Source organism: Mytilus galloprovincialis, chromosome 10 (genome assembly GCF_965363235.1).
Source record: "Mytilus galloprovincialis chromosome 10, xbMytGall1.hap1.1, whole genome shotgun sequence".
In the NCBI taxonomy this organism is placed as follows: domain Eukaryota; kingdom Metazoa; phylum Mollusca; class Bivalvia; order Mytilida; family Mytilidae; genus Mytilus; species Mytilus galloprovincialis.
This window is the reverse complement of record NC_134847.1, coordinates 12,295,218-12,314,365: the sequence shown is the minus strand read 5'-3', so window position 1 is coordinate 12,314,365 and position 19,148 is coordinate 12,295,218. Positions and strand designations below refer to the sequence as shown.

The following is a 19,148-nucleotide window of genomic DNA, read 5'->3' as shown; positions in this document are numbered from 1 at the left end:
AAAACAATACGATGGAATTGAGAGAGAGAAAATTATGTGTCGTTCTTGGGGTTTATCCAAACCACTAGTTTTCAACCAGCTTGATATTTGTTTACAAAGGCTTCATACGGTACTTATTTGTTTGTATATTTCGACATTTTATTATTCTTCTAAAAGTAAAAGAAGTTAAAAAAATCATTTCCCGATTTTAAGTCAGATTAAGTTTCATTTTCAAATATATAAAAGAGACAAATGTTTTAAAAATGTTCCACAGTTTTTAGTACAGTATTCACGAATTTTTTTTTCAGTATGTGTAAATTTAGAGCTAAAGATATAATTCTGACAGAGAAAGAGAATGCTTCGTATGAATGCCTTGAAAATATGCCTTTACCACATGATGTGTAAATAATTATTTTTTGTAATGCAACATAATCAGAATATTTAAACCTAAATATATCACGCGAAAAAAGAAAAAGCCGGCAGAAATATTTTCAATTATAATTTCTTTAAATCTACTTTTCTTAAAGAAGAACAAGTATCACAGGCACTTGTCTCAGAAAAGGTATATAGGAATTTTTTTTCTGAGACAAATGCCTGTGGCAAGTATGTCAGAAGGAAATCCGATTTGTATTGTTTTTAACAAATTGTCTGCTTAACATATCGTACGAAATAATTTATGAAATAATGACTATGTGCTATGCGCTTTACTCACTGTTGAAGGCCCGAAATATATTACTCAAACGGGTCATATATGAACTTAGTGTGTTGCATGTAGTAAAAATGCATTATCTTATTGGTTTCGTTTTGTCCAGTTATACATTTCTTAAAATGTCTTCATATATGAAAATAAATTTTGAACAGTGCACCATAAGAAACAAACTAAAGTGTTCCAGCTCCAAACCAGTCTATTGTTCAAACGCATGTCCGTCGTCGCCTGTCACCACATTAAAGCACGCTTGCAAGAAAAAATAAACAGAATAGAGATACGGGTACAAAACACATTATAGATAATGTGTCCGACCACCTGAAAAATAAAATTGGTTCAAGAGACAAAGAACGCTACGAAATATTAGATTAATTTTTCGGTACTACCGGGCTTATCACAGCCCAATAACAAGATGAATTTAATGAAAACGCAACAAGCATCTGCCGGTTATCCAAACTTCAACACGTACTTTAAAAAAAATATATATAAATGTGAATTAAATATCTATAAAAATTTGTATTTCAGTCACTTATTAATATGAACATCAAATAAAAATCCGACATTAGATATATTTCTCTGGTGACAAATTTATTATTTACAAGAAATATACACTTGAGAAAATACTTCTTCATTCAGATTTTTTTGTTAATAAAATTTCAACAACAATTCATTTATTAGTATCCAACTTTACCAAAGGGATTCCCGTGTAATCAATTAATATGTAATTTGACACGTGTCAAACGGTTCATGGATTTTCGGCATATCAAAGAAAAACAGGCACGTGTCTAAATAATGTTGAATATCTCCTTAATTTATTATTATTTTTCTATAAAATTTGAAATTTATGCATTAAATTTCAATTTCTACCGTAATATGAAAAGAAATTGCATGTAACAGCTCTCCATCTAGTTCTTAGTGGCATGTTATCAGTCCTTAGTGCACTAAGGACTCCTTAACACCCAGAATATCATTCGTAACTAAAACTTTAAAAAAAAAAACATTATTGCTGATAATTTCAGAGATTAAAAGGACAAATCATTTTGCTTTTGTTTTATTTCTCTTCCTATAAATATTTTCGTGTGCATGGCTTTGATGGGCGCCAACTCTTAAATTAGAATATGGTGAGCTTGTTAAAATGTTTATACATGTATTAAAAAGTTTTATCAAGAAAATGTAATAGAAATGTCGACAATAACAAACTGAGATATTCTATGCTGAAAATAAATATAAATATAATTAGTGGTATGAGTGCTAATATTACAGTTGATTTGGCAATGGAGAAAAATGTTCGTATCCATCAAAAATTTTAAAACTTTACACACTCTGTGTTCTCTTTGATTTTTATTTTTTTATAAAAACCTATCTCCATTTCCAAGTTGTGGTCCCTTACGCGGAATTTTGTTGAAATTTGAAGACTATTAAAAATTTAATAGGTCAAAGAATAGCCTTCAACATTTGAGGCTTTTTATAGCCAAGGCTGCGTTTAGTTTAAACATATTTTATTTAAAAATTGAATAGGTCAAAGAACAGCCTTCAACACGGATCCTTGGAAATTAGAAAATTTGCAATTAGAGGCCGCAAGAATAGTAACAGGTCTACTAATATTTACAAAACCTGAAACTTTATATTCTGAGGTTGCCTGGGAATCTCTTTTTGAAAGAATAAGGATGTAGTCGTAACTGCGTGTCGATATCTTGTCAATCGTACTGTTGTTTTATTCGACTAACTAACTTTATACGGAAAATTTTTGCATTTTTTTTAAATTACCATGGTCTGTTGTTTTTAAACTGTTAATATTGGAATTAAGTAAAGAGTCAAAGTTGAAATCATGAATAAGTGTTCCGTGAAAATTGTTTTCGAAAATATAATTTGTTCATAATTCTTTAAAGTAATAAACTTTTTTCAAATAAATTCTGATCTTCCCTCATCTGATCACCAGCATGGCTTAAGGTATTACTTCCAAAGGTATTGTAAGGGGTGTGAGGTGACACTTCCAGGTATTCAAGCGATTTCCTGTCGGACTTGCAAGTTCATGCATCGTTTCACTTCTGCAGGTAATATTCAGTGTACACGGCCGATAACTTATAACTTTCCATTTTGAACTATCAGATGTATAATATACAACTCTGTCTTACTTGTCATAACTAAACTCATACGCTTGTTTATAAATAACATTTCTGGTGTAAAATAAAAATATAAATAATACCCAAAAAATAAGATTTGATGAAATTACAATCTATTTAAATATTTTTTCCAAGGTTGACTTTGGGAAAATGTAATATATACTCGATGTCAATAGTGAAGGACAGATTGGAACATACCAGAAATATTGATTTAAAAAAATGTACGCACTTGTCGATGATTCGTCTATACGACTGGGTAGAAAGTTACGGAACTATAGCGCAATTTAAAATATATACATGTATACATTACACATAAGAAAAAAACATATATTTTGAATAAATTGGGGTAAAAGTTTTGTAAATAGACTAGTCCACGTATGCCAACAGTATGTAATCATCGAATGTCGATAGACTATTGTATACCAAAAGAAGAAGACGAAGAAGAAGAAGAGAACCAATTTGATTTAGATACAGGTCGATGTTTAACTTGCTTTGGTTCATCGAAGTTGTGGACATAGTAAAATCACAGATTTATATTAACGCTACGCACGGTATTGGTGCCACTTAGCGTTACACAACGTTCCTAATAAAACAACGATTTTGACGTTGTTCCAAAAAATGTACGCACTTGTCGACGATTCGTTTATACGACTGGGTAGAAAGTTACGGAACAAGACTGAAAAATACGGAACAAGACGGAACAAGACTGAAAGTTATGGAACAAGACGGAACAAGACTGAAAAAGTTTCAAACGTTGACCTTATATTTTACTCATGTGAAAATGCCGCTTAAAGTACAGAGAATTTCGATGTTGCTTCTTTATATGTTTTTATTTTTTTCAAGCGGTGCAAATGCAAAATTCCATTTAATTAAAATAATTTTTAATATTTGAAAAGAATTGTCTGCAACAGTAACACAAAATAACAATTTGATGTCTTGTAAAATGATTTAAATATATAAAAAAAGATGTGGTATGATTGCCAATGAGACCACAAAAATAAACAACTATAGGTCACTGTACGGCCTTCAACAATGAGCAAAGTCCATACCGCATAGTCTGTTTTACAAGGTCCCGAAATGACAATGTAAAACAATTCAGTCGAGAAAACTAACTGCCTCATTCATGTTAAAAAATGAACGAAAAAGTCTGTTTTGTATATTTTTTTACTTTTTTTTTTTTTATCTTCGAAATGTTTTAAAACTTTCAAATGTGAGGCTCTTATTTTATCAACACTTTAATTCTTGGACTATTATACTAACGTTAATATAATAGTCCCAGAATTTTATTTTTTATTTTTCTTAAACAGTGACTTATATATTGTAGGCAAATAATTAAGAAAATTCAGGTTATCAAGGAATTTTCACATTTTAGGTTTTGCTCATTGTTGATTGCATATAGAAATAAGATTGTTATGTATGCCACTGGACGAACACTAATTGTGAATATTTTGCTGTGAAAATATTGAGTATCAAAGTTCCAAATTAATTTCGGGATTTATTTTCTTTCTCGATATTCAATAACAGAAAGAAAAAAAATTGCTTGTCCGCTAAATAGGGATTTTCTTGTTAAACATTGTTAAAAAGATGTGTGTCTAAGGTGAACGCCACAAGAACCCTGTAATACTAGTACGAGAGTATAGCATGTAAACATTCCTTCTTAATGATATGGTTGTTTTGGAAATCTTTTCTTACAACTCATGTCGGCGCTAACATGTCCTTAAGTAGTTTTTTTTTTTTTTCCAAAAGTCCAATTTCACGTTTCCGCATTTTCGTGCATTACTTTTCCGAAATAAGTAGCGGCGTTTTTACGTTTCCGCAAATTGGTATTACTTTTCCAGAAAAAGAAATTACTATTCCGGAAAAAATTTAATTAAGGTATACCTGTTGATTGAAATAATAAAAAATAAATATTTATTAAGTTAAAGGCCATCATAACAAAGTCTACAGTAGTACATATACATTCACCGTTTACTAGTTTTGTATTTTGGTCAAGAAAGAAGTCCATCTTTTCCTTTTCATATTTCTGAACGTTTTTTTTTTAAAGTTAGAGTTATCATCTTTATGCAAAATTGAATGATTTCGTATACTAGTAGTATTACGTTTTCTGTGTCTCTTAGATTTTTTAAGAATACATTTTCGCATGCTTAAACATGATAAAGAAAGCACGTCAACTGTTGGACTCGTGAAAATATTTTTCAACTTTTTAAAGCTTCATCTGTGTGATCGAAATTGTCGAAAGATTCTTATGACAATTTTAATAAAAAGTGATGCAAGTACAAGGGACCAGACGATATGATATAATTGGCACTAGGGAATGAATTATAGAAGTAAACTATTTCAAAATAAATAATTCAATATTTTATATTAATAACATCTTTAAGAATTACAAAATTTAATGTTTTATCGACACATGCCACGTTCAATATTGATTGCAATCTGTGTAATCGATTGAAATTCATGATCATTCAACCATGGACCGCTAATCACGCACGTGTGTACAAACAGTTTGACTATGAATATGTTTTTTCGGCGACTGTTTTTTCGTCATGTGTTTGGTATTTCAATTGGTTTATAAAACAAATTATGGATATCAATAGGTCAATCGGGAAAAAAAATATTCCATTTATCATAAAAAGCTTCACAAGTTCCAAGAAATGGTTTGACACGAAATAAAGATGTGTATCTGCTTTTAAGCTATTCTATAAAATATATATATTATAACGTTACTTAAAACTGCGAAAAAAAACCTGAACCATTTGTCGATAAAAAACGGACGAACGAAATTGTAAAAAATATATATTATCTTTAATTTTTTTTAGTATATTTATTCTAGTTTATAAATCAAAGGTTGATCACCAGCAGTATGTGTGCCTTACTAGTTTATAATGTCGTGGACTGTGATGTATGCTGCCACCTTCGAGACGTATTTGCTAACGGTTCATTAAAAAAGAGGGTCAGGATGGGGTCGATGAATAGTGAATAATGGGTTAAAAGTGCCGAATAAAGGAAAATAAATGATGACTACAGAAACATAGAGAAAAAGATAAGGAATAGAGAATGACGAAGTGCTTATATATATAAAGAACACAGAAAAAGACTGAACAATTATAGAATTAAGGACCCCCGTACAGGTCCTCGTACAATTGACACATCTTATTTTCACACCTAGCAGTTTCTTGGTATATACACATAGTGGTCAGCGTACATCTGCAATGTTCAATTAGGTGTGAAATTTTAATCTGGTAATTGAGATTAAATATAAAAGATGAATATATTGATTATTTCATTATAGTGTCGCACATTGGTCTTACAGTTAAAACAAAAATCGATAGCCAGCCTTCATAAAATTACGAGACACTAAATTTACAATAAAATTAATTAAAATATATACAATTATGAATTAGTTACAACAAGGATTTGTATAGTTACACACACATCTTTATCAATGAAATCCAGGATTTGTTTAGTAAATCTTTGATGAAATTAAAATAATATCCACATTTGATATAAGCAGAGACATATAATACATATGTATTATATGTCCCTGATATAATTAACAAAATAAACGAATAAAATCTTTATTAAAATGCTAATATTCTGATGATGGATATTATAATAAAATTGTCAATTGAAATTATCTTTGCAAAAGAAAATAAAGGTATATAAACTTGGGATTTTATTTGAAACACTTCACAGTAACCTTTATGTAAGAAACAAATATGCACAAAGAAAGACAAAAATAATACTGAAGATATATTGTTTGTAAATCATAATTTCATAAAAACTTTTTTCTTCTAATAAAAAAACTATTTATTGTACGAGCTAAAAACTTTTGTTTGTATTTACAGTTCATATGAGCAATACATCTTTTCTCTGTGTTCATTCTGTCAAAGTTAATATGTTCATGTGATGTTTTAAAAAGTTCATATCGAAGTCTGTATATAAAAGACAGACCATTAAAACATGTATTTCGTTTTCCACACAGTTCGAACTACAAAATTTACAAAGTCTATCATTAAATGGTATCTGCGGTATGGAATATCGTTCCGTCTTAACGGCTAGCAAAGTTATGATTTCGCAGAAAAAAATATGAAGATGTTAAATAAAATTATTTAAACCTTTCTCACAGACTTTTTCCCAACGTGTACACTTTGATTACATTTTTGTGACTTTCGTCCTACTTGTAAAAACATGTGCGACTTTTCCCTCAGCATACATGTAAATCTTAGGATTCGTAGAAATACTACAAAGGACCTCCTTAGTGCACTAAGAACAAAATTGTACACTAATGACCTGATGGAAAGATACTATCACAACGGATATGGCATCTAGAAAAAGACTTTGTAAAAAATCATAAAATCAAATTTTATAATTATGTCATTTTTAATTAGAAAGTTATCTAATATTTTCTCGACACGTGCTTCAATCGGTTGATTGCCACCTTTAGTGTAATCAGTAGAAATTCATGTTCGCTCAACCCTGTCCCGTTTATAATCCGCTTGTATATACCGATTTTAACATGTATATGGTATTTCAAATTGTTCTCTTGGTTTTTTTTCGTTTGTTTGTTTCTGCCGTGTTTATTCTGTCTGGTAAATTTTTTACTTCTAAGGTAATAGCGTCTTCTCAAATATTTTCAGTTTTTGGAAATGTTTATCCTTTTTTTTTATTTTAAAAATACAAATAATTGTAAACACTTCACGGAAAGGTGAGGTTTAATACTTGGTTGCTTAACGTCCAGTGGCCTATACTTCACTTTTTTTTCTGATGTCAGAAACCATGCCTCACCGCAAGGTTTTTAAAAGGATAGAACACAGGCAAATGCAAAAAGATTCTAATGACTATCTTTGCTGCCTATGTCTCTATATAATGATTTATGTTTTATGGGATACTAAACTCCTGTTCTACAAAAACAAATATATTCAGTTTAAGTGAGGTTTTAGTCTGACCTAAGTTCTGATGTGATTTACTGAGAATGTTTCACTTATTTATAAGAGGCAGTACCAAACATGTTTATCTTTAACATGTGGTCAGGTTAAATACATATAGGGTTAAACACTTTCCTCGACATGTTTAGGAGAGGAACATATTTAGGGTACGAACTTGTTTACAAATGCATTACAAGTATAGATATGTGTAATTTGATGTTCAGGCCCCGGCTAAACACATTTTTAGACTGTAAATATGACTTATTTATTTCTTACAGCTACTTCAATTTCAACGTTTGTGGATAGGTGTTTCATTGACAGCCATACCACATCTCCTTTTGCTTATTTTTGTTGTATATATTTTTTTTCATTTTCCTTGTCTTTTAAAAAATATTCCATTATAAATTTTATTTGATGCCGAAAATAAGAATACGAAGAGTTATTTGTTAAATGCTATAACTAAGCGAAGTAAAACAACCATTAATAATTGTGTATAAGAGCATCATATATATTTAAAAAAAAAAATCAAATACAAGCAGACATACCATTTGTGACACCAATTTCATTTATTTCCAAATCTTAAAATCTTATATTTCCACAGTTGTCCAGTTCTTTAGCGTCCCTTAATAATGACAGAACGGGCTTTAGAGTCATATGATTAAGTTAACTAAATTATTTAGTTCTCCCATGCACATTGTGAATTATATTTCTTACATCACTGCTTATTACATTATACAATAAAATGGTATTCATCTTCAATTGTTGAATAAAGATGAATTGTTAAAAAAAAAAGCATTGACATCAGTTTTAAAGTTATCGTTCATAGAAGACAGTTATGATTTATATTCTCTTTTAAAAACGTAATATAGTATTTACCCCTTGGAGTTTTTCTATATTACTTCTGTAATCGAATTTGAAGAACCCCACGGACGCCACATACTCTCATATGTCTCTCAAGGTATAATGATAGTCTGTAAACTCTAGTGTTGTAAATAAGGAAATGAAATCGCAAAAGCTTTGTTTCTCACTTTGTATCTCAAAATTGGCTTCTTTAAATAAACAAAGAAGCTTACATAGCAATTTCCTTAGATTCAAAATAAAACAAAGGCAAAGTAAACACAAAAATTTTGAATTGTGGTTCCATTTTGCAGGCTTTCCCTGAATCGTTTATTCCTTCTATAGTTCCTGAGTGGAATAAACCTGATACAAGACATTGCAGTGTCAACTCTATATCTAAATTTGAGAAAGAATTGAAAACAAAAACCAATATCTTTTGGTAGGAAATTAAATATTAATTTTTAACGCAATTGCGATGCTCCGCTTTATTCTAAAACTATGAAATTTTTCCAGCTTATATTACAAATGACCTGTTTTGCAAATGTGTGTCAGATATTGTGGATCTGTACGTCTAAATAACAACACAGGACTTCCTGTACGAATAGGGACATAAAAAGTATACCCAAGGCAAGTTATAGATATAGGAAGATGTGGTGTGAGTGTGAGATATAGGAAGATGTGGTATAGATATGCATTCGGCACTTTATTTATTTCAAAAAATATTCGTGTATTGAAAAATTTGTGTAAATTAATTAGAAATATCAATATAGACGTATGTTCTCCAGGTTGATCCCCAATCTCTCATTCTTGTTGCTCGTTTTGTGCAAACTTGTCATGCGCAAAATCTGTATGAGACTTACATTTGTATAGTAATATAATTGTCCAAAAATTAAGTAGGAACAACTAGCGTAATATATTCAGATGCACAGTTTATCTTCTTCTATTTAATTTGCCGGTAAAATCGTGCCTGTTTTTTTTATCTAAATAGCCCATCCGAGCTCACCCAAGCCAAACACCCAAACACCGGGCCTGACATTCATTCTCATGGGTGAGCTCGGATGGGCTATTTAAATACACCAGATAAAAATACGTCGATAAATCAAATAGCTAGTCTCCACAAACTCTGCTCTTGTACTTTCTGATCCCATAAAAAGATAGTACACTGTACCAACTTTCTGTACAGAGTACTATCTTTTTACCCGGAAGTAAAACAACAAGATAGTACAATGTACAAACTTGCCTGTACAGAGTACTATCTTTTTACCCGGAAGTAAAACAACAAGATAGTACTATGTACAAACTTTCTGTACAGAGTACTATCTTTTAACCAGGAAGTAAAACGACAAGATAGTACTATGTACCAACTTTCTGTACAGAGTACTATCTTTTAACCAGGAAGTAAAACGACAAGAAAGTACTATGTGCAAACTTTCTGTACAGTACTATACAAAGTTAAAATTGTATTTTTGTCGGCTTACTTCGGCCATCGTAAACATCAGTACAAGGAAAATACTTCTCTATTTATTAACGATTTAGTAGATATATAATGAACGTTGAATATGCCTTATATCCAGACCTGTCCAGAGACAAATTCAAGTTCCAAATGTTATACTGAATATGAACCCTGTTCTAGACTGATAGTGTCGAGAAGTATTTTTAACGTGCTAGTTCACAAGGTAACACTCCGCATTTGGACATCATTTAGCCACTCGAGCATACCAGTCTTTTTTTTACAGATATATCATGTAATGGAGGAGAGGTGTAATTAAATTATTAATTCCACTTGCTTAGCGGAGGAACAGCAATTTTAAATGTTGACGTATTTGGATTGACCAGGCCGGGATTTGAACCCACGATTTCCCGCACTAAGTGCAAAAACATAACCAAGAGAAATCTGAAATATAGTATCATACCAAAAAAACTAAAGTGCTATAAATAATCCAATCTAAAAGAACTCTCCCTTTTATTTAAGCCATCAAAATGCATTTAACCAGTTGATATTATTAAAAACTGTACTTGAAAAACGATGGTCGATTTAAGCATAAATTTCATGCACGGAAGACTTCTGCACATTTGGTACTCTTGCACAATTAATTGAGGCAGCTCTGTTTTTTATTCAATATATCCTCATTTTGCATTACCATTCCATGTTCCATGTCCATTCTCTCAGTCGACCTTTTATATTTGCTATGAAAAGCCTACCTATTGTGTTCTCGTTATGAACATACATGTAATATTTGCCACAGGACGTAAAACAAACAACATTTATTAAACAGACTCATTACTAATTAATATCATGAAAACCATATACGAAGGCAAGATTTGCACAATCCTATAAAGTAATATTTCCATGTATCCGTTTCGATAATTATTGAAACTATAACGACCCTTTTCAGGGTTGCGTTCAATATCGTAGCAGCTACGTAGTGCGACGTAAATTTATGACTATTGAACGAGAAGCTAGCTTAGCTGCTATTAATATCTATGTAGCAGCTAGGCTAGCCACCCGTTCAAAAGTCATAAATCTACATAGCCCTATATAGCCGATAAGATATTGAACACAACCCAAGGTCGTGTTCAATATCGTAGCGGTTACGTAGATGGGTCGAGTTCAATATCGTAGCAGCTACGAAGTGCTACGTAGATTTTGACTATTGAATGTGTAGCTATAGACTAGTTGTTACATAAATATTGATAGCAGCTACGTAGCCGCTACGTAGCCGCTACGTAGCTGCTACGATATTGAACCCAACCCTATCTAGTGCTACGTAGATATTGACTATTGAACGTGTAGCTATAGACTAGTTATTACTTAGATTTTGATAGCAGCTACATAGCCGCTACGTAGCTGCTACGATATTGAACTGATCCCTGGTATCAATATCTATGTAGCAGCTAGGCTAAATACAAAGATTGAGTTCAATATCGTAGTAGCTACGTAGTGATCAATATCGTAGTAGCAACAATTGTTAACGTTTGTAAGATACCAACAAAACTGACGAATCCATCTTAGATGACAAAACGTATCAAAATTTAATCCTATGGGAGAAAAAATAATCCTATAGGACAAAGTAAATCCTAAGGGAAAACAAAAAATCTTACAGGACAAAATTTATCCTAAGGGAGAGAAAAAAATCCGGTAGGAGAAAAAAATATCCCATGGGAGAAAAAACATCCCACAGGACAAAATAAATCCCTTAGGAGAAAAAAATATCCTAAGGGACATTAGTTTCTGTCAAAAAGTCTTTCATGATAATCCTATAGGATAAAAAAAATCCTATCGGATTTAACACTTTTTTTGAAAATCCTACAGGATTTTAAATCCCATAGGATATTAATTTAATCCCATAGGAGATAAATTTTCCTATAGGATAAATAAATCCGATAGGATTTATATATCCCATAGGATATTTAAAATATCCTACGGGATTATGACTTTATCCTATAGGATTTCTCAAAATCCTGTAGGATTTTTAAAAATCCTATGGGAGAAAAAAATATCCTACAGGATTTTGTCACTGTTTTCGCTCCAGTTGCCGAACCGGGCGAGCCATATCAAATTTATTTTTGTATTGTGTTATTTATCCCCAGAGGTACATTATTGCCAAATTTGATGATTCTACGACAAAAAAAAGTGTGGTTCCAATTTGCACTTATGAGAAGTGCAAATTAATCCAAGAACATGTTTTAGGTTTAAACGTTTCATATCAATATTATTGGCTAAAAAGTGTCGGTCTGCCTAAATTGCACTTGACCGATTCTCAGAGCTGAATCTTTCACACTTATTTAGACACGTTTTTAGTTGTTGGTTTTTTTTACTTTCGAGGTAAATTGTTGAATAGAAAAAAAAAAGTTTTAATGTTCATCCTTATCAAAATAGTTACAGGCTTCAACCAGTTGCAGGTTTATGAAATGTTAAAAGAAATACATATTTCTGATTACTAGTATTAAGTCTGGTCACGCATTATCTTTCACAATCAAATTAATGCGTTGCCTGATCTTTCACGACCAAGTTTGAAGAACGATCCGTTACCAGAGCTTTCACGATCGTCTCTCCGCCGTTAGACATTCTTTCACGATCATTTCTCTCGTTAAACCGAATGACACCCGTGATAATGAATCTTCAGTACTAGTCAATAAAATTACATAATATTATCAACCCAAGATCACGCATTTCGTTAAATAAGCTTGGTTCCTTTTTAAAACTGTTTATAGAACTTAAGACAGGGGAATATTTACTTGATAATGATCTTGCTGATATTGTTTGTTTTCAGTTTGTTGTGTTATTTCACATGCAATGAAATGTAATTGGAAAGGTTTTCAAGATTTTGAAGATTATCTTGCTCATCAGCCGATTTTATTACAATGAGTATTATATAATTTAAACAAACAGTATTAATTAAAAGATATGCTTGAAAATAATCTCTTTTCGAAGAATAATTACTTGTGTCTCTAGTGTAATGACAATAAAGATTTGAATTGGATTGAATTGATTTACCGAAGATTTTGATGATATATAAATCTTGCTTAGTCATTCGTTTTTATTGCAATGTGTATTAAATAATTAAAACATTTATAGGAAATACTTTGTAAATTATCCTGATTCGATGAATTATATAATTGATTGTGTGTTAATTTAATATCCCTATTTTGTGTTTTTAGTAGAACGTTGTACTAGTCTAACAATAGATTTATACCAATTCCGAGATATTCTATAAATTTAAATTTTTAATCAACTGGTTAAATACTATATATCTTATTTTTCAGATATATAGTATTTAACAAGTTGATTGAAAGTTTTATAGAAATGGTTAAATTCTAGCTCATACAGTAACGTATCCCATAATATCTAATATATCAAGGCAACAATAAAACAACTGATGTCAAATTAAATCAGACAAAGCCATGGCCAAAACGAAAAACGAGAAACGAACAAGTCTACGTACTACTCTGAAAAACAACTCTAGCAAAAAGTAAAATCATAAAAATACTGAACTTAGAGGAAAATCAATTCGGAAAGTCCATAATCACATGGCAAAATAAAATAACAAAACGCATCAAAAACGAATGGACAAGAACGGTCATATTCCTGACTTGAAACAGGCATTTTCAAATGTAGAAAATGGTGGATTAAACCTGGTTTTAAAGATCTAACCCTCTCACTTTGATGACAGTCTCATCAAATTCCGTTATATTTACATTGATGTGTTAATTAAACAGACACAATAAATAAAATAGTCAAAATATGGGTACATCAGTCATCATCGTGTAAAAATTTTAAAAGGAACAATTTAACAGAACACAAATCATCTATCTACAAAAACATTCATTGATTTGTGTGTCTGACGTCAGAAAATTTTATACGTCACATAAATTTGTCGTTCAATGTGCATACAAACAATTTTAAAATTTACATAGGCAATGTTAGCATATAGGGTTAAAAAATCAAAAGTATTTAAGAAAAAATTTCAGAAACAGACCGAGATTGATAATAGTCCAAAAGCTATATACAGAATTTATAAGAATCCAAAAATAGTTAATTCCACTACGCGATTGAATGATTTTGACGTTTATGGTTCAACGTATTTTGTAATTCATAATAGAAATATATCATAATGACATAAACTAGAACAATATCATACTGACGGGATCTTTTAAAGTACAGGGTCACGTTATAAGAACCAAAGAAATACAAAATGTCGCATATACAAAGCACGCCACCAAAAAATGAAAGACAATACAAAAACATTGACGAGATGCATAAGTACCGAGCCATGTCAAACGGATATCACATAAAACCATTCAACAGTAAGTAATATTAATAATAGAACAAGGACAAATGAAACAAAATCAGTACGCAGAATTTATACATCAAGACCATCGTGTATTATTTGTGAAGTCGATACGGAATATTTATCAACAAGGTCTTGGTACCTTCCGATGAACTTTTTTAGAAAAAGGACGAGACGTTCTTTGACATACCCCTGGTTCATCAACATTCTACTCAGACACTGATGACGTTTTACAAAGTCTGAGTAGGAGCTGCAAGCTCTTGAATATCGAATAAGTTGAGAAATATATATCCCGTATGCAGGTGAAGTTGGTTTATTGCTACTAAGGTGGGGGAAATTTATAATTTCAAAATTAAAATCGTCTCGTTTGTCATATATTCTGGTGTAAGTCAAATTCGAGATATAAGCCTAAAAATGAGGCGGAGATAGCCGTGTCTGTTCCATTAATCTCTAGTTCTGGGGGATATACTAATGGAACCCAATCAGGAAAGTTCGTATTGTTTATTGAAAGAACATCATCAATATATCTGAAAGTGAAATTAAATAATCTGGCGTCATTGATCCTCTTTTTTTTGACAAGTGTCTGGAGGGACTCCGATTCATAAGAAAATAAGAAGAGGTCGGCAAGAAGAGGCTCAGTTTGTTCCCATAGGAATGCCGGCAATTTGTTGGAAAAGTCTACCTCCAAAATCAACAAATATGTGGTCGATAAGAAACTCCAGCATACTGACCACTTGTTCTTCTGTGTAGCATGTTTTACCTTTTTGTTTGTCACTATAAACGAAATATGCCTTATGAAATCACAAAGTAATAAATTTATAGCGTATGGTACCATTTTTATGTTGAAAGGCATTATGGATTATTTCTTTATGGCGATTTTTCATGAAACCCAGAAATTACGGTGACATATTTTTGCTTAACTCCACGTAATATGGATTCTTGTAGACATCTGTCTTGTTTGCAGGTATACAACCTCTGAATTGTAATATTTTAATCTCGGATCTCAAAGCTCTTTGTACTGTATTTGGCATTTAACCTTTTGGGATTCGAGCGTCACTGATGATTCTTTAGTAGACGAAACGCGCGTCTGGCGTAAATACAAAGTTAAATCCCGGTATCTATGATAAGTTTATTTAAATTGAATAAGCGTATCTCAAAGGGGATAATTCCAAAAAGGCCATATCCCAATACAAATTATCACTGATAGCTAGGGTCCTGTCATTTGCAATTTATGAAACAGGAGCGTCCTATTATTCTAGATCAACCATATTCAACTCCCTTTCCCCGACTAGCTGTCAGTTTTCGTAACTAAGGATAATATGAAATATATATATATAACATTCCGAAAATAAAATATGTGCGAATGATTTTTCTACGAAACACATATTCCAACCACGCACAATTTACAGATTATACCATTTTACGAGTAAGTTTTTCCTATATTTAGCACCATTAAACATATAGTTTCCCCGAGAAATCCTTTCCTACATAATTTACATGGTTAGATAAATTGACAACAACTTTAGTCAGCTGAGAGACAAATTATACCAGAACATTTAAACTCATAAGTCGAAAATAAACTGACAACGCCATGGATAAAAAAGACAATATCAACCTCAGAGAGACCAACAGACATGCGTAAGTACACAAAACACATAATATTAAAACAAAGACTGAGCAACACGAACCCCACCAAATCTGGTAGTGATCTCATGCAGATGGTTCGAAAGGGTAGGCAGATCCTGCTCCACATGTGGCAACCGTCGTGTTGCTCATATTAGTACAACCAGGTAATAAGTTAAATTCGGTAAGTCACATTCGGGAAAAGTTGACGGGATTGTAGTGTCAAATGTCACATCGTTGACAAACAAGTTCTTTTGATTTTCTTTTGACGAAAAATCAATTTCTAGCACAATTCCGTTAATGCAAATACAGTCTTAATAAAATAAAAAGATCTTTCAAACTTTTATGATATTAAAAGGGCAAGATTACAACCATATGTAAAGTACAGTTATTAATGCACGTTTCGCGACAATAGTAACTTTTAAATTAGTATAATATCTGACTATGGTTCACATGCATGGTAACAGCATACGACTACTATATTTATTGGGTTTTTTTATGCTGTATTTCAAAAAATTTAAATGCAATGCATAAAAATTAAAACAATTTGCTGTTTCAAAATCTAAAGAATTACGGGTAATTTCAATTGTTAGTACCTCAAAATGAAAATTGCATCCCGCGTATAAGCCAATGCTGGCGTAATTTGGTGTTCGATTTTGAAAGTATTACCACGAATGCATTAGATTCTGAAACAGCGAATTGTTACCTTCGAACTACACGTCCTGGATATTTCTTATCAAACGTCATTTTGTTCAAACCATGAAATCCTGTGGTTTCTGTAAAATTTGTCCACAAACTTGGTCCGGAATCTTCTTTTTTCTCCATTTTCGAAGTGGTTGGTTCAATAAATGAAATCACGTAAAAGAGTATTTATCTGTCCGCTCGTAAATAGTACGCTGTATGATGTCGGTCCCTTCACAAAGTAAGTTAAGAACCGAATGCAATCATCGAACCTAATTAATCAACTTTCCCTCTTTGAATTTTGAGAACAATATCGAGCTTTCAGACATTATTTACTTATGATTTATGATCATAATAAGGGATAATTATCAAGATACAACAGAAAATTTTAGACAATTAAATAATTAATTGAAAGTTTATTGACCGGCTTTTGAATCTATTGGGACTGGTATTCTAATCATTCATTTGTATATCAGTAATACATAATAATTATTGATCAAATAAAAGAAAATCAATGAAAATTATGTCAGTTCACCAACAAAGGAGGGGCGAAAGATACAAGAGGGGCAGTCAAACTCATAGATAGAAAATAAGCTGACAACGCCATGGCTAAAAACGAAAATAACAAACAGACAAATAGTAGTACACAAGACACAACATAGAAAACTAAAGACTAAGCAACACGAACCCCACCACAATCTTGGGGTGATCTCATGTGCTCTGAAAGGGTAGGTATATCCTACTCCACATGTGGCAAAATAGCCTCGTCCGACAAACCATGCCTTCAAGCCAAAATCCTTACACAGAAAGCAGTTCTAAGATAAAAGCAACTTTATAGCAATTTTATAGACTTTATCAACATAATTTTTGTTTATTAATTTAGTTGTTATTGGCTTTGAACTAGCTGTCAGTACAATTGTTCTTGTGAATATTCTCAACTCTGTACTTGGTGTATTTTTGTTTTTGTTTGGATGTACAGTAAAACCTGGCTAAACCGAATCCTGCGTAAACCGAAAACCTGTATAAACCAAACTTATTCTTAAGCACCGTCATATCAAATTGTATGCGTTGTCAACCTGATTAAACCGAACATCGGTCAAAACCGAACAAAATCATAAGTCCCGAAGAGGTTCGGTTTAAACAGGTTTCACTGTACAAGTACCCGGCAAGGTCAACTATGTATTTTGTTAGACGTGTTTCTATTTGTATCCATCTGATGAGTTAAGCCTTTTTCAACTGATTTTTTATAGTTTTTTCTTATGTTGTACTGTTACTCCACAATCCCATGATAGGCGGAGGGTTGAGATCCCGCTAACATATTTGACCCTGCCACGTTTTGTGTGTGCCTTCCTGGGTCGGAAGCCTGTAATATAGTGGTTGTCGTGTGTTGCTGTGTTACATATTTTTCGTTCATTTTTTTGTACATTAAAATGTACTTAACTTGTTTTTTGTTTTATTTGTACATAAATGTGTGCTTTTCTCATATTTGAAGGCCTTACGGTAATCTATAGCTACATACATACATTTCTGTGTCATTTGGTCTTTTGTGTCAATGTAGTTGTCTCATTGGCAATCATAAAACATCTTGTTTTTATATTTAAGTAAAGATTAACAAGACAAAACATCAAGTTTTCCACAATGCAATTCAAGTCAAATATTTGTTGCCATAAAAACATTAAGTTTGTGACAAATACGAAATAAGGCAGCAACCATTTGATTTTCTGGGGGGGCTATGGTTTTTTTTGGAAAAAAAAGTTTGTTTCCAGTTTTTGGAGAAAAAAATAATTTGTTTTTGATTCTGAGAAAAAAAAATTGTTTGTTTCACCCTCAGCTGCCACTAAATGTAATGCTAAAATTGAAAGAAAAAAAATGTTTTCGACTTGTCGCGAAAAAAATAGATTGTTTTTTCGCCGCAGGCGAAAAAAAAAGTTTGTACAGAAAAAAAACCATAGCCCCCCCCAGAAAATCAAATGGTTGCTGCCTAAGTAGACAATATGACGGAAATTCACACATATATATATATATATATATATATATACACACTCATCCAGTTACAGTAAATGGTTCAGTGTCCTCTGTAGGACCCCATGTTATCTACTTGAGACGGTGTTAATGAATATTCCCTATTTTCATCAGATAAATTTAAAATAGAAAATTTACAATTTACAAATTGTAAAAAAAAAAAATTCAGCTCCTTTTGTTTATAATCTCATTAAATTTGATTATAGTTCACGGTTCAAATAATCTTTGTACAAATCTATATGACTGCGTTGCCCGCCTAATGAATCTATGTCATATAGTGAGAACGTGAAGAGCGTAGAAAGGTCTTGATAAGCGTAGTGAGGTTGCAGAATAAGCGTGGTGAGAACGTGGTATAATCGTAGCGGGGTCGTTGTAGAAGTGTAATGAGGACGTAGTAGCATCGCGAAAGCAACGAAAATGTACATTGTCGTTCGCTCATACCGCTACCTCACCGTGA

The 19,148-nt window shown here is 31.9% G+C and overlaps 1 protein-coding gene across 1 annotated transcript in view; it reads right to left on the bottom strand.

Moving 5' to 3' along the window:
• Positions 1-16,948, bottom strand: part of LOC143048974 (acid-sensing ion channel 4-A-like) — a 35,180-nt gene extending 18,232 nt beyond the window's left edge. Inside the window, exon 1 of the mRNA XM_076222813.1 lies at positions 16,695-16,948. Within this exon, the coding sequence (XP_076078928.1) occupies positions 16,695-16,813 (119 nt within the window). The 5' untranslated portion in view covers positions 16,814-16,948. The remainder of the gene's footprint in view (positions 1-16,694) is intronic.
• Positions 16,949-19,148: the final 2,200 nt, after the last annotated feature.